Source organism: Mobula hypostoma, chromosome 5, assembly GCF_963921235.1.
Source record: "Mobula hypostoma chromosome 5, sMobHyp1.1, whole genome shotgun sequence".
In the NCBI taxonomy this organism is placed as follows: domain Eukaryota; kingdom Metazoa; phylum Chordata; class Chondrichthyes; order Myliobatiformes; family Myliobatidae; genus Mobula; species Mobula hypostoma.
The window spans coordinates 136,879,936-136,897,494 of NC_086101.1; the positions used below are offsets into that span (position 1 = coordinate 136,879,936).

A 17,559-nucleotide genomic window follows, 5' to 3' on the forward strand; every position below is an offset into this window, starting at 1 on the left:
TCCACTCAGACAGTGTCTTACTCTCTCTACGCAGATAGTGTCTGACCTATTCCACAGAGACAAAGTTTAACGCTTTCCATCCTGACAGTGTCTGACGTTCTCTACCTAAACATTGTCTGACCTCTCCACTCAGACATTGTCTGGCCCTCTCCACACCATGCCTGATGCTCTCCCCACAGTGTCTGACTGTCTACTCAAACAGTGTCTGACCCTCTTCACTCAGACAGTGTCTGAGCAACTTCATTCAGACTGTTTGATCTATTCCATCCAGATGTTGTCTGACACTCTCCATACAGATGGTACCTGCCTGCCTTCAGTCAAGTCAGTGTGTGATTCACTAGTGTTATTGCCTCCATCATTACAATTAGCCAATGTGTCACCATTATGCGACTCTCTGTATCTGACCAGTACAATTCCACAACTAGTCTTATTATTAAACAAATGATCATGTCACCCATTCTGATTGGATCCTGAAGAAGAGTGTCGACTATTTACTCTTTTCCATAGACACTGCCTGGCCTGCCGAGTTCCTCTAGTATTTTGTGTGTGTTGCTTGGATTTCAAGCATCTGCAGATTTTCTCTTGTTTGTAACCATCTCACCCATTCATCAGTGCATTCATCCCATGTTAAAGACTGCATATAGAATGGGCAACTTACAAATTTTTGATGTTGTAATTGTCCAGAACTGTTGTGAAATCTGTATTTATCTGGGATTTATTGCCTGCTGTAGATGGAGTGCTGTAGAGAACGCAAAATTCAATTCCGATCACCTTTTCGCAGTGAGGAAAATTCCTTTCCCAGAACATCTATCTGTGATTGATGCTAACTAAATTATTAAAAGAAACAAAGCACGTATACAGACATTCTGTGTGGAGCGCTCTTCACTGACCTATGATATCCACAGTAGCAGTGGCTTTTGCTGTGGAACTTCCTTCACTGTGTTTGTTGGTGGTCAAGCAAGTGAACAGCGAAGGTCTAGTAACATAAACTCGCAGCCTAGACTCCACCATCTCTCCCTTGATACGATTCTGCATTGACCCCTTGGGGACCTGGAGAAAGCATAAAATAAAAGTGGGGATAACTTCCAGTAATTTCTTCCTCCTCCCCTTTCTTGCTTTTCAATTCCCCACTCTGGCCCTCCTCTTACCCCTTCTCATCACATCCTTCTGGTGCCCTTCCTCCTTCTATTTCTTACATGGTCCACTTTCTTCTCCTATCAGTTTTTTTTATCTTCAGCCCTTCACCTTTCCATCCATCACTTTCCAGCTTCTGACTTCATTTCCCCCTCCTCCACCCACCCATCTTCCCCCCTCACTTATCACCTGCCAGCTTGTACTTCTTTCCCCTCCCCCAATCCCACACCTTATTCAGGATTCTTCCCCCTTCCTTCCCAGTCCTGGTCAATGGTTTTGGCTCGAAATAGTGACTGTTTATTCCCTTCCACAGATGCTGCTTGACCTGCTGAGTTCTTCCAGCAGTTTGTATCTGTTGCTCTGGATTTCCAGCATCTGCCTGAACCCAGTATCAATCAGCCAAGCCTTTCCTCCCTCTTGCCTGTGGGAAATTACTGACTGCACAAACTGCCATATATTGCAAAAGCTGGATTCAAAATCATCACACAATACAGCCCTGGAAGAGGTACTTAGGTCCATTCAGATTGTGACAGCTCATTCTCTAGCTCCTTCTAATATTTATTTATCCTTCAAATTTTTACCCATTTCCCAAAATAGAATACAATTAGATCTGCCCATAAATTACCCCTTGGAGATTTTGAACTCAATGCCTGATCTTAAAGCCTATCATCCAGGGATCTCCAGATGTCATTGCTTTAATTGCAAGGTAAGTGACACATTCTCGTAATGTCTAGTGCAGGAACACAACATGTACTCTCCGGCTTAAAGGATTAGAGTGACTCACTAGCAACCACCAACCACACCATTGAAAACTGCACTAAAGAGACTCACTGCTCTCCCGTTCTCCAACCACCTGATGGTGGGGATTGGAAACCCGGTAGCTTTGCACTGCAGAGTCACTTCGGAACCAAAGCTGACATTTTGTGATGTGGGCGCCTTTACAATTCTTGCAGGGACTATGGGATAAACAACAAAGATATAAAGAACATCACTCAGGTTAACGTTTCAAACAGTGGCCTGGAGGCTAGCTGGCTTTATTATGTTTTCATTGAAATCAGAGGGCATCTTTCATTACCTCAGGCTGTGGCAGGATGAATATTGGCACCTTTGTAATGCAGGAAATAAAGCAGACAATTTCGGGTCAGCAAGCATCCACACACTGGAATCTGATGACAATGTGAACAGTCCTTTTCCCAGTGTTGGTGAATCAAGAATTAGAGAAGGTTGTTTTAAGTTGAGAGGGGAGACATTCAATGGGAACCTGAGGGGTAACTTTTTTTTTCACCCAGAGGGTGGTCAGTGTATGGAATGAGCTCCTGGAGGAAGTGGTTGAAGCAGATACGTTAATATTTAAAAGGTACTTGGACAGATGCACAGCTAGGGAAGGTTCCACGGGATATGGACTAAACTCAGGTAAACGGGATTAGTTTAGAGGGGAATTTTGGTCATTATGGACCAGCTAGTTCAACAGGCCTGTTTCCCGACAATAGGTTCTCTATGACTCCAATAATCATATACTCTGTTTTAGTGGGTCATTAAGAGATTGCACTACTAAACAACTCTCCTGTTCTTCTTATGCCTCCTCCTACACCTCCATTCAGGGCCCCAGACAGTCCTTCCAGGTGAGACAACACTTCACCTGTGAATCTGCTGGGGTCATCTATTGTGTTTGATGCTACCGATGTGGCCTCCTCTACATTAGTGAGGCCCATCGTAAATTGGGGGACCACTTCGTCGAGCACCTCTGCTCCATCCGCCAAAAATGGGACTCCTTGGAGGTCAAACAATTAAATTCCGATTCCCATTCCCATTCAGATGTGTCTGTCTTGTGCCAAGATGAAGCCACTCTCAGGGTGGAGGAGCAACACCTTATATTCCATCTGGGTAGTCTCCAATCTGATGGCATGAATATTGATTTCTCCTTCTGGTAAAAAAAAATCCCTCGCCCTCCCCTCTTCTTTCCACTCTGGTCTTTTACCTCTTCTTACCTGCCGGTCACTTACCACAGGGTCCCCTCCTCCTTCCCTTTCTCCTATGGTCCACTCTCCTCTCCTATCAGATTCCTTCTTCTCCAGCCCTTGACTTTCCCCACCCACCTGGCTTCACCTATTATTTTCTAGCTATCCTCCTTCCCCTCCCCTGATATTTTTATTCTGGCGTCTTTCCCCTTCCTTCTCAGTCCTGAAGAAGGGTCTCGGCTCAAAACGTCAGCTGTTTATTCATTTCCATAGGTGCTGCCTGACCTGCTGAGTTCTTCCGGAATTTTGTGCGTGATGTTTATGAAGTCTTTTACATTCATCAAGAGTACTAGACTGGGCCTTAGTTTGAAGTCTCATTCATATGGAGTCTAGGCTCCAGGATCAAACCTTTAGCGGCAACATTTTGCAACAAATTTAATTGTTTTGGAACTACTTCCTCAGCTTCAGCTGGCAGGAGATCTTCCCCGGCATGCCAGCACTTGGCAATATCATAAGAACAGATTGAATACTTGGTACCGACAGGCCTTCCTGCACTTGGATTTTGCCTGCAACCTTATCCCCAACTGGCAGTGTAAGATTCAAGTAAACGCCCAAGGCATCCTGAAGGGCTGTAATTACAATAAAGTAGAACGCTCTCATTATGGCTGAAGAATAATGTCCAAGGATCCCACTTGGTTGGTAACCCGCCCATAACCGTAACAGTCCACACCCTCCACAGCCAGAGGAAGTGGTGGAGATGGGCACAGATGGTTTTAAAAGACATTGGAACAGGTATATGGAGAGGAAAGGTTGAGAGGGGTATAGCCCATATGCAGCTCAGGTGGGTACGGTGCTTGACATGGGTGAGCTCGGCCAAAGGGAGACACAAGAGACCGCTGATCTGGGAATCAAGAGCAACAAACAATGTAATGACCAATCCAGCAGATCAAGCAGCATCTGGGGAGGCAATGTTTTGGGTCAGGACGTTTCATCTGGACGGAAGGGCCTATGTCCATGCTGTGACAATAAACAACCTTGAATCGTTTACAGGTGAGGTGACCCACGTGGGCTCTGTTCAATGCCTTTACTTGCTAAGTATTCTGATGTAGCACAGAAAAACGTTGCATCCTTCATCAGCCCCATGCTGACCCATTCAATGAGAGGTTTTGCTCTTATTGTTCATGGCCATATCCTCTAATTATTCAATTTCATTTTTCAAATGAGATGGTTTCACTCTTTCAGGTGGAGACTTCCTAAACCCAGCAAATCCATGAATGGAATAAAATCATTTACTTTTTCTAAAAACTGTTGATGCTGGAAATCTTACGCAACGGAAAATGTTGGAAATGCTCACTAGGTCAGGCTGCATCTGCGGGAAGGGAAACAGGCCAGTGATCTTTTATCAGGATCTCTGTTAATATCGACTGTTTCTCTATTGCATGACCTGTTAATTATTTTCAGCATTTTCTGTTTTCATTTCAGTTTGTCTACATTTACGGTAATTTCAGAACATGAGGAAATGCAGGTCAGCAAGCTTAGACTAAAAAGATTGCACTCAGTTGGAGGGAGCTAAGGCAGCAAAAGTTGTAACATATCTGTGAATTTAACAGGAATGATTTGCAAACAAAAATTTTATTCCATTCTCCCTGCTCTATTCATTCTTTGACTGAGGGGCAAGAGCAGGCAATGTAGTCTCGGCAAAGACCACTGGCTCCACAGCATTACCCATGTCAGGCCCCACTGCCAACATCCTCACTCCTGATTTAGTTCTTCCTAGACGAGGCTATTCTGAAGTTCTCCTGGCCCATCTTCTCCCTCGCACATCAGCAGCTCTGAAATGGCCCTGAAATTTAAACTTCATGTCTCCACAGATGCTGGCTGACCTGCTGAGCATTCCAGCATTTTTGATTTTATGTCAAATTTTCAGTATTTACATTTTATTTGCTTTTAGAGCTGGGAAAATCAAGAAAGCTGGGGAAAAAAATGAATCCTCTTGCACTACATTGACTATTCTCTGGTTGTGCTTTTTACACTATTGTCTTGTGCCCTGTGACACTGTTGCAAGTTTTTCCTTGTATCTGTATTCCACCGCAGTTGCACACATGGCAATACATTTGACATGATTTTTGCTGTCTCTGACTTAGCTTACTTCAACTGACTTCATTCTTTTTTGTCAATACTTGCTGACCTGTATTACCCTATGTTCAGAATTTGCCTCAACTGTAGAATCATTGTCCCTATTTTATTTCAAAATTATACTTTATCCATGATAATATATGCAGGAAATTCAATCTGTACATGTAGTTCTCTAAATTCGTTGTGCCATTTAGTTAATACATTCTCTGCAATGCATTAATTCCACTTACTTCTCTATCTTAAGCCATGTATGTAATCCTCATTCCTATTTCCAAGTCCTTCCCATCCCATATCACCTCACTGAGTTCCCGACATCCTGGCTTGCCCTGTGCTTACTTTCAGTTCTAAGTGGAACAAAATACATCTGGGGATGCACAATAATGTTAAATGTTTCCAACATTTACCTAAAAAGCTTGCGCATAATTGCACTGTGCAAAGGACACAAGCCTCAAGTACTGCAACAAATTCCTAACCAGAGGATTGAGACTTGCTGTCAGTTAAAGGGCTGGCCATCTACCAGACTAACACCCATCTATCTCAACTCTCTGCTTTCTAATATTTAACCAATCCTCTATCCATCCTAATACATCACCCCCAACTCTACGCACCTTTTTATGGTCTTTTAAGCGGCACCTTGTCGAACACCTTCTGGAAATCCAAATAAATAATGTCCATCTGTTCCCTTCTATCCACTGTGCTCAGTATATCCTCAAAGAACTCCAGTAAGTTTGTCACACAGGACCTGCCTTCGCTGAATCCATGCTGCGCCTGTCTGATGGATCTATTTCTTTCCAGATGCCTCGCCATTTCTTCTTTAATGATAGCTGTATTTCCCAAATACAAATGTTGAACTAACTGGCCTAAAAGGCAGGTAACTATAGGCCAGTTAGTTTTCACCATCTCTGTCAGAACCTGGTGTGGTGTTGGAGCATGAGGAATATGTGTTGACAGATTATCCATTGTGCTCAATAATGAACTGAATGATTGCTATTTATTTCCCCCTCCCCATTTTCAAACGGCTCTGACTCACAATGGGATGTGCTTCCAACTATTTTATAGGTCCTTAATTAAATCATTCCTGAGAGACTTAATAATGCTGCAAACATCTCAAACACCAGTGGGGAAAATTATTTACTGAGTCCGTGTGTAATTGATGTCAACATATGAACCAAAAGGCTTTCACAATCTTTGAAGATGCCACAAAGTGCTTACAGCTGATGAAGTCTGCATACTATTGTAATGTAGGAAGCATAATTTGCTATGTCCAGTGATAATACCCAGATAATTATCTAGAAATCCTGTTGCAATAACAACTAGCTACAGGTTGCTTTGCATTACTGTAGAAATTGGAACAGCCACTTTCCAGTCAGTAAAGTTTTGTTTGGAGCATTGCCAGGATGTTAGGGAAAGTGAGAGACAAGTACAGAAAGAATGAGCAGGAATAGGCTTTTGGCCCTTCAGACCTCATCAAGGACTCCTACCATCCAGCCCATGCTCTCTTCTTGCTACTAACATTGAGGAGGAGGTACAGGAGCCTTCGGTCCCACACCACTAGGTTCAGTAACAGGCTCATGAACCAGTACGGATAACTTCACTCACCTCAGCTCTGAACTGATTCCATAACCTACGGACTTACTTTCAAGGACTTCACAACTCTTACTCTCAGAATGAAATATTTATCTTTTTATTTGCACATTTTACCTTCTTTTGCACATAGGTCGTCTGTCAGTCTTTGTATATTCTTTCATAAATTCTACTGTGCTTTACTTTCCTATATATGTCTACAAGAAAATGAATCCCAGGGTAGTATATGGTGACGTATATGTACTTTGATAATAAACTTACATTGATTTTGACCTGCTTCATCATCCAATACCATCATGACTGGTCATTCCCTCCACCGCCCTGACCCTATCTGCTCCAATTTGACATGAAGAATTGTGCCTACCTGCTTCTTGAACTAATTTATCGGCTTAGCCTCCACTGCCTTTTGTAGGTAAAGAAACATCTCTTTCTCCCACAAAACAATGGATTTCCAGGATATCTAAGGCAATGAAAATAATTGCGATTCTGATGACTCATCTACAGCATGTGACCAGTTGCTCCCGTGCTGTTGTTGTATTCATTTATTTTTTGAGATACAGTGTGGAACAGGCCCTTCTGGTCCTTTGAGCCGCACTGCCCAGCAACCTCCTGATTTAATCCTAGCCTAATCACAGGACAATTAACAGTGACTTAATTAACCTACCAACCGGTATGTCTGTGGCATGTGGGAGGAAACCAGAGCACCTGGAGGAAACCCATGTGGTCTTTAGGAGAATGTACAAATTCCTTACAGGCAGCAGTGGGAATTGAATCCTGGTCACTGGTACTGTAAAGTGTTGTGCTAACCACTATGCTATTGTACTGTCAATCTCTGTGACCTACGCTCATAAAAAAATGTTATCCTCTCTGTCCGTATGTTTCTTTTAGTAGCAAAGTGCAAAGAACTTTTTTGGCTGCCCTTCTCTATCTACCTCCAGTCTTACACTCTCGTAAACAGGAGATATCATTTTCTCCATTTGCTCAATGCGTGCAAGTTAGTATCTTGACAATTTCAGAGTATTCTTGACAACTGCCCTCTTAACCTTTTAAATTCCAGGGAATCTAACCTTACTCAAGGTGGGAGCTGTTCAACTGACTGGCGTGCCTTATTTCTTAGGTGGATGAAAATAGCTTCAGTCTCTTTCTGTCAAATGGTCTCACCCTATCATTAAGTCAAAAGTAAACAACAATTTGGTGCAGCTCACTAAAACCACAGGGTTACAGTTTTAACATGAAATCTATTTCTGGACTATAGACTTCAGTCTGCCACATCTCTCCACACAGACCCTAACCTGGGCAGCTACTGTACTAGGTCACTGACTAAGTGATCCACGGGAGTCACAGATTTCATGTGTCCTGTCTATGTTGATGGAATAACACTAATTTGGAAATTCTATTTAGAAGTCCTGCTGAAGGGTTTTGGCCCAAAATGTTGACTGTACTTTTTTTCCATAGATGCTGCCTGGCCTGCTGAGTTCCTCCAGCATTTTGTGTGTGTTGCTCAGATTACCAGCATCTGCAGATTTTCTCTTGCTAGTATTTTTATAGTTGACACATCTTCTAAAGAAATATGTGCATTTCTACAGCACAAGTCACTGCCTGTGTACACGCTGTATCATTTTTGCTTATGGGGACCACAGCAGTGAATGTGTGCACAAGAGGATCGCACAGTGTGATAATTACTTGATAATCTGTCACAATAATGTTGATTCAGTGATAAATATTAAATGAGAGAGTAGGAAGAAGCCCACAGCTTCTCTGAAAATGGTTCAAGGAGCCTTTTACACCACCCAAGATGGCGGATGGAACTCGGTACAGTGTCTCATCCAAAACAAGTCCTAGATCCATACAGAACCAGTCCCCTCAGTCGAACGAGCTCACGTTGATCAGCAACCAATCCTACACTAATCCCATTTTATTCTCAGCACACTAACTCTCTACAGATTCAGCACCTACCTACACACTAGGGGCAACTTGCAGTGGTTAGTTAACCTATGGTCAGACAAAGTACCTGCAAACTGCAGCTGGGATCAGGATTGAATCGGGGTCTTTGTAGCTGTAATACATATTCCCTACTACTGGCACCACCACCCTCTCTGGAGAGGGCACCAGTTCTGATAGCCTGGATGTGCCTCTGTAATGCTGACAAGTGTCAGCCCCGGAAATGGTGCTTTGTTCAGATAGTGGTCTTAAACCCATAAGCTCTTATTCAGAGTCTGACGGGCTTCCCAACAGAGATTCAGCTGAGTCGTAAGTGAAAGTGAGCGAGGGACATCTGACATATCTTTGGAAGTGGTGGAAGTAAATGAGGTGAACTGTTACCCGAAGCGGCAGAGAGGCTGTAACGGAGAGTGCTCGGTAAACGCACTCCACACACGTGCATATTTACATGCACAAACGTTGCCTTGCGATTCTGCTGTTGTTGTGCTGAGTGTGCGCACTTCAATGTCTTTCCCCGGTATATTCTAATAATGGGTCCTAAAGTGTTTGGCTTTATGATGCCTTTCCAGCCATACATGTAGGAATGTTCCATTTCTTTAGTAATGTGGATGTGTAAATGGCTTTATATTATTTATGTACAATATTTAAGATAGATAGTTCAGTTTATTTTGTAATATGAATGGAACTACATTGTGGGGTGCATCATTTTCTGATTCCTGCGCAGTCTGAAGTTAACTTTAAAAAGAGTGGTTCACTCTCAGAAGTAGAGGGAGAGAGATCGATTGAGATGTTCAGAGTTTACACTGGATAAATTATGGAGTTATTTGCTGTGTTTTCTGATAGACATCTTTTTGTAAATATTGGCAGTTTTCTTTTTGTTAATTTTTGTAAGTTTGAATGTTTTGACGCACTGAATAAACACACTTGCACAAAAATGCTTAGCGACTCCAGCCATCTTTTGTCCAGTCAAAACCCATGTATGTCACAGTAGGACAGGTGGTAGAGCTGCTACCTCACATCTCTGTGAGTTCAATCCTGATCTCCTCACATATCCAAGATATGTGTCTTGGCATCTTAATTAGTCCCTGTAAAATTTGCCTAGAAGAGTGGTCGAATCTGGGAGAAGTTGGTGTGCTTAGAATAAAATAAAACCAGCATCTGCAGATTTTCTCTTGTTTGTAAAATAGAATTAATGTAGGTTAGTGTAAATGTGCAGATGATGGTCAATATGAACTCTTGTGGCCAAACGGGTTGTTTCTATGCTGTATCTCTCCCTAAGTTAAAGCAAATATTTAACCAACTCAAGTCACGGACATTCAGATATTCTGACTGCTTTTGGAGAATTGATTGAGCTCTCATTGTCCAGTTTCTATTTAAATTCATATGAAAATATGGATGTACACTTAGAAAGGAAAAGAACAGGAAACTTGCACAAAGTGAATGGAAGACAATTAAGTTTGGAAGCAACTTACTGACTTAAGATCATAACAAGATAGAAGGAGGCTATTTGGTCCAACGAGCCCCCACCATGAAACTATAGCAGCATAACTGTTTGTTGCATAGGCCAGATGGACCAAATGTGAATAAGTTATCCTGGCTCTTCAAGGAAAAGTCAGGAAACACCCCCTTATACAAAGGAAAGAGGGAATTTGAAATTCTTTCCCTCCAAAGTGCTCAGGGTTAGTTATAAACATTCAAGACTGAGAATGATGGACACACGAGGAATTCTGAAGATGCTGGAAATTCAAGCAACACACATCAAAGTTGCTGGTGAATGCAGCAGGCGAGGCAGCATCTCTAGGAAGAGGTACAGTCAACGTTTCGGGCCAAGGCCCTTCGTCAGGACTAACTGAAGGAAGAGCTAGTAAGAGATTTGAAAGTGGGAGGGGGAGGGGGAGGGGGAGATCCAAAATGATAGGAGAAGACAGGAGGGGGAGGGATGGAGCCAAGAGCTGGACAGGTGATTGGCGAAAGGGATATGAGAGGATCATGGGACAGGAGGCCCAGACAGAAGGAAAAGTGGGAGGGGGGGGAAACCCGGAGGATGGGCAAGGGGTATAGTCAGAGGGACAGAGGGAGAAAAAGGAGAGAGAGAGAGAGAGAGAGAGAGAGAAAAAATGTGTGTATATAAATAAATAACGGATGGGGTATGAGGGGGAGGTGGGGCATTTGCGGAAGTTAGAGAAGTCAATGTTCATGCCATCAGGTTGGAGGCTACCCAAACGGAATATAAGGTGTTGTTCCTCCAACCTGAGTGTGGCTTCACCTTTACAGTAGAGGAGGCCGTGGATAGACATATCAGAATGAGAATGGGATGTGGAATTAAAATGTGTGGCCACTGGGAGATCCTGCTTTCTCTGGCGGACAGAGCGTAGGTGTTCAGCAAAACGATCTCCCAGTCTGCGTCGGGTCTCACCAATATATAGAAGGCCACATCGGGAGCACCGGACACAGTATATCACCCCAGCTGACTCACAGGTGAAGTGTCGCCTCACCTGGAAGGACTGTCTGGGGCCCTGAATGGTGGTGAGGGAGGAAGTGTAAGGGGATGTGTAGCACTTGTTCCGCTTACAGGGATAAGTGCCAGGAGGGAGATTAGTGGGGAGGGATGGGGGGGACGAATGGACAAGGGAGTTGCGTAGGGAGCGATATTTGCAGAAAGCAGAGGGGGGGAGGGAAAGATGTGCTTAGTGCTGGGATCCCGTTGGAGGTGGTGGAAGTTACGGAGAATAATATGTTGGACCCGGAGGCTGGTGGGGTGGTAGGTGAGGACCAGAGGAACCCTATTCCTAGTGGGGTGGCGGGAGGATGGAGTGAGAGCAGATGTGCGTGAAATGGGGGAGATGCGTTTGAGAGCAGAGTTGATGGTGGAGGAAGGGAAGCCCCTTTCTTTAAAAAAGGAGGACATCTCCCTCGTCCTGGAACGCCCTGGCTCCCCCTTCTGTCTTCTCCTATCATTTTGGATCTCCCCCTCCCCCTCCCACTTTCAAATCTCTTACTAGCTCTTCCTTCAGTTAGTTCTGACGAAGGGTCTCGGCCCGAAATGTCGACTGTACCTCTTCCTAGAGATGCTGCCTGGCCTGCTGTGAGAATGATGGAGTCTGGTTATCCAGATAGTATTAAAGGATATTGAATTAGTTTGGGTGAGATTCATAGCCACCATTAAATTAATTGGTAGAACAAATCTGAAGGAATAAATTGCCTCTTTCTTGTTCCTTTCTTTCAAGTAAAGTGTGTGGAGTGGGCAAAGGTTTAACATGGCAGTACCAGGCAGGCATATACACTCAGTGGCCATTTTGTTAGTTACAGAAGTGGAACTGTGTTGTCTTCTGCTGCTATAGCCCATCCAATTCAAGGTTCAACATGTTGTGCATTCAGAGATGCTCTTCTACACACCACTGTTGTAATGTGTGGTTATTTGAGTTACTGTCGCCTTCCTGTCAGCTTGAACCAGTCTGGTCATTCTCCTCTGACCTCCTTCATCACCGAATATTTTATATATTTTTCACCAGTCTCTGTAAAATCTAGAGACTATTGTGTATGAAAATCCCAGGAGATCAGCAGTTTCTGAGACACTCAAGCTACCCCATCTGGCGCCCACAGTCATACCACAGTCAGAATCACTTAGATCACATTTCTTCCCCATTCTGATGTTTGGTCTGCTCAATAACTTGACCATATCTGCAAACTTTTATGCATTGAGTTCCTGTCACATGATTGGCTGATTAGATACCTGCATTAACAAGCAGGTGTACAGGTGTAGCTAATAAAGTGACCTCTGAGTGTACTTCCATTCTCTCAGTTCAATGAAGGCTATCTGTTCTGCCTAATTGACCAATTTTACTGATTTAGACCAACTTTTATGCTTTCGAATTTCTGATTTTGGTATTACAATATTTTGCAGATAGCCACATTTAATGTAAGATAAAAACAATGTAAATTCATCAAAGCAATGTATCTGGTATGATAATCTATTTCCACTAGACACAGTTGACATGGACATGCTGAGGATACCTTTGAAGTCCTGCAGAGTTTCATTTCCTTCTATCACCATAAAGAAACAAAAAAAATGTTACGAGTAAATCTTCCAGAACACCAGAAGAGAAGAAATAAGGTTAAACGTGGGCACTGTAATCAAAGCTGTTAATCAAGCCACAGGAGCAGATTCGTAAGTGAAACATTAGTCCACACATACTTAACCACCATTATATTGATAATTCACCCTTAAGTCAACAGTGCATCCTGAGATAATGAGATGTGACAGGAGTGGGTTGATGTCTGAGTGTATTCATTGCTCATAGATGATTTGAGATTAGTGCAGAGTGTGGGGGAAGCAGATGATTAGGGGTGGGGGTTGGACAAATGGTAAAACTCTTGAGAATCGGATGTTGGAGGTGTTGATGTAATTCATAGAACGTATTAATGTGCCATGATGGAATTGTTGACTACCTAGTGTTTTGTAGAGATTTGAGATGATACTGATGGTAAGGAAACGTCCTGTCAACATGGTCAAGCAGTCAGCGTCAAGGCTAAAAACAGATGGAGAGCAAGCAAGCTCATTGCCAGGCTAGCTAATTACTGGTGATGATTTTAACAGAGGCAAATATTAGCAGCTATGGTTGAAGATGGCGATTGGTATTAACCCTCTGCATCTCCCCAACTCCAATGGACCAGAGCAAGTGAAGAAGGCATTTAATTAATAAAAAGCACAACACATCTTAAATGGCAGCTAGCATATGCATGCATTGGACAAGGTTTTGCTTCTCCAAGGGAGGTGGCACGCTTCATTACCATATGTAAATCAGCTTCTTACCACACATTTGGGAGCTCGACAAATTCAAATGCATCTGGTCCAGTAATTCTCAATTTTGAGAGGTATGTCAACAGAACTCAGCACTTTTAGGGTGGTTTTCCTTCAGGCTACGGGTAACTGAGGTACAGCTTCATCAAGAATTAGCTGTTCACCAGAAATGACAGGTGTTTGACCAGAATATTTGTCTCTTTATCACGAACTACCTGACTGTTCAGCAAACAGGTATCAGGACCTGCCTATCCTGGAGGGGCCAGTCCCTTCCATATGTCTACTGAGGGCTGAGTGATGGGCAAACTTTCCTTGCCCCTTGCCATGTGGAAGTCTTTGAGTTCTAGCAATGATCAAGCTGGGAAACAGAGAAGTAGAGGTTCCAATGAGGGCGTGACATGAATTCTAACCAACCCTCATACTACACACAAAATGCTGAAGGAACTCAGCAGGCCAGGCAGCACCTATGGAAAGGAGTAAACAGTGGACGTTTTGGGCCTTTATCAGGACTGAAAAAAAGAGATGAGAAGTCAGAGTAAGAAGGTGGGGGTAGGGGAGGAAGGTGTACAAGGTAGTAAGTGATAGGTGAATTCAGGAGCAGGGGAGGGGGTGAAGCAAAGAGCTGGGAAGTTGTTTCGTGAAAGAGATAAAGGGCTGGAGAAGGGGGACTCTGATAGCAGACAACAGAAGGCAATGGAAGAAAGGAAAAGGGGAAGAGCACAAGAGAGATGTGATGGGCAGGTAAGGAGATAGGGTGAGAGAGGGAAATGAGAATGGGGAAGGGTGAAGGGGGCAATTACTGGAGGTTCGCGAAATCAATGTTCATTTATTTTTTTTAAAATATCAGTGGACAGAAGAAATCAGAGAGGGGGAGCAGTGAGAGAAGGTTTCAATAAACTCCCATCAAAGGGAAGATTTAATCTTCAAAAGGGTTTCCCTTGTTTCTAACAGAACCTCTATCACTTGCCCCTTGCCAGTCCACCCAGCTGCCTGAGTTTCTCTATATTTGCTCACATCTTCCACTGCCCTTTCACTCCCTCTCTATGAGCACAAGTATCAGTGTATGGTTCTGCTCTTCAATCACATCTCAAACAGAGAAGGGCAAATTCCTTCACCAAGTAACCTTTATTACCACAAAACCATCAGAGTTCATGGTCTGTATGGTAGGTATGACGGGAGGATTACCCTTCAAAGACAGCTGGATGGCATTTCGTCAATAGTAGAGTAGACTTGCCCAGTGGGGTGATAGTGATACATACTGAATTCAGGCCTAAATGACAAATTAGCCTGTTCTAATTATTCCCAGTTTTGAAGTGAATCAGTAGGATTCAGCATTTAGTTGAATTTAGGATGGTTTTGCCCGAGGCTACGGGTTTGTCTGAGTTAAGGCTTCATTAAGAATCAGTTGTTCATCAGAAGTGACAAGAAGTGATTCGACAGTAGGTTTAGGTTTTCGGCAAAAACTGACCAACTGTTCCCAGCATTTCTACTCTTGTTGAAGAGATTCCACTTTGTAGAGTTTGTAATTTAAAAGGCAGATCCTGACATGGAACTTTATCCGCACAATGTATTGAAATACAGTGTTGCATAGATGAAATGGGCAATTTTGTTTACCTTTCTGAGTAAGTTAAAGTTCAAATTTTAAAGTAAATTTATATTCAATGTACAGATATGTCACTGTATACAATTCTGAAATTCATTTTCTTGTGGACATACTCAATAAATCATTAATAGAATAATAACCACAATAGAATCAATGAAAGACCACACCGGCTTGGGCATTCAACCACTGTGCAAAAGGCACAAGTTGTGCAAATACAAAAAGAAAGAAATAATAATAATAACATAGCCATTTCCAACTCACATAACTTACAGAAATCAGTAAGTGAAAAACACCAGAAATGTGCTAAATTAAAAGAGGAAATTAAAAGACTTTGGAACATGAATAAGGTATACGTTGTCCCAATAGTAAGTATCTACTACACCTGGTGTCATCCCAAAGGCACTACACAATAGCATTAAACAATTAGGCCTACACAGTAATATCTATGTAAATCTCCAGAAAGCCAGAATACTAAACACCACAAGAATAATCCGAAAATTCCTAGAAATTGAGAAATGACCATACTTGGCCACACCCTACCTCAGGTTTTATAACCATATAACCATATAACAATCACAGCACGGAAACAGGCCATCTTGGCCCTTCTAGTCTGTGCCGAACTCTTACTCTCACCTAGTCCCACCGACCTGCACTCAGCCCATAACCCTCCATTCTTTTCCTGTCCATATAGCTGTCCAATTTAACTCTAAACGACAACATCGAACCTGCCTCAACCACTTCTGCTGGAAGCTCGTTCCACACAGCTACCACTCTCTGAGTAAAGAAGTTCCCCCTCATGTTACCCCTAAACTTTTGTCCTTTAACTCTCAACTCATGTCCTCTTGTTTGAATCTTCCCCACTCTCAATGGAAAAAGCCTATCCACGTCAACTCTATCTATCCCCATCATAATTTTAAACACCTCTATCAAGTCCCCCCTCAACCTTCTACATTCCAAAGAATAAAGACCCAACTTGTTCAACCTTTCTCTGTAACTTAAGGTGATGAAACCCAGGTAACCAGCTTCAGGTGAGAAAAAAATAAAGATAATAAATAAGCAATAAATATCATGAACGTGAGGTAAAGAGTCCTTGAAAGCAAATCCATAATTTGTGGGATCATTTCAATGACGGGGCAAGTGAAGTTGAGTGAAGTTATCCCCCTTTGGTTCAAGAGCCTGGCTGAGGGGTAATAACTGTTCCTGAACCTGGTGGTGAGAGTCCTGAGGCTCCTGTAGCTTTTTCCTGATGGCATCAATGCAAAGAAAAGAAGTTAAGCCTCATTAATAAGTTATGGTGGACTCCTTGGTATAATGGTTTTGTGTACCCCAGCACTGTTTTACTAATTTGCAGTTCATCCAGATATCATCAGTGGTATTATAATTGTCAGTGTTACTCCCTGGAAAGAAGGCTGGCGCAGTGGCATAGTTAGGTGGAGCTGCTGTCTCACAGCTTCCAAAGCCACGTTCAATTCTGACCTCTGGTGCTGTTTGTGTGGAGTTTTCATGTTCTCCATGTGCCTCTGGGTGTTCCAGTTTCCTCTCACAGCTCATAGCAACAATTATGCCTATCTGTGCTAATCCCACCTTCCACCATTAAACGGCACAAGTGCCTTTTTAACATTGTAATTATATCTGCTTCTACTTCCTCTCCAGTCAGTTATTCGAGCTATTCATCACCCGCTGTAGGTAAAACTTGCTTCTCAGATCTCTTTTAAATTTCTCCCCACTCAACTTGAACCTAAACTGTCTGATTTCAGACACAACTACCCTGGGAAAAAGACTCTTACTATCTACCCTATCTATGCACCTCATAGTCTTATATATTTCTAATGGGTCAGATAGGATCGTCCCCCAGCCTTGTAACCACGACTCTCAGTTCCCAGCACCATACTAGTGTTTTTCTTCCTCGCCCTTTGTAATGCTACCACATCCTGCTTGTAGAGTGGCAATCGAATCTGCACACGGTACTCCAAGTGCAGTCTTGCCAACATTTTGGAAAGCTGAAACACGACACCCCAGCACTTATACTCAATGCCTCAGCCATCGAGGCAAACATGCCAAATGCCTTCTTCAGCATCTTATCCACCCGTATCACCATTCCCAGCAAACTATGAACCTGCACCTTAAGGTCACTCTGTTAACACTCCCAAGGTCCATGCCATTTACTATCTGTACTCTGCTGGCATTTAACATCCCATTAATACGAAGAAAAATATGCAGGAGAATAATTAAATACCATCACCATCACTAGCGAATTAATATCAAGCAAAATAATGTGTCTTAAGGCTGATAGGTCCCCATTCCTGAAGGTTTTATTCTGAGGATCTCAGAAGTGGTATTTCATATAATGAGTACATTACCTGAAATCTTACAAACATCTTTAGATTTTGGCGAGGTACAGT

At 42.8% G+C, this 17,559-nt stretch overlaps 1 protein-coding gene across 1 annotated transcript in view; it reads right to left on the minus strand.

Moving 5' to 3' along the window:
- The window catches only part of musk (muscle, skeletal, receptor tyrosine kinase), a 208,747-nt gene that overhangs the window by 123,347 nt on the left and 67,841 nt on the right, over positions 1-17,559 (minus strand). The window contains exons 7-8 of the mRNA XM_063048989.1: positions 1,966-2,090; positions 891-1,050 (exon numbers count right to left, since the gene is read on the minus strand). Coding sequence (XP_062905059.1) covers positions 891-1,050; positions 1,966-2,090 — 285 coding nt within the window. The remainder of the gene's footprint in view (positions 1-890; positions 1,051-1,965; positions 2,091-17,559) is intronic.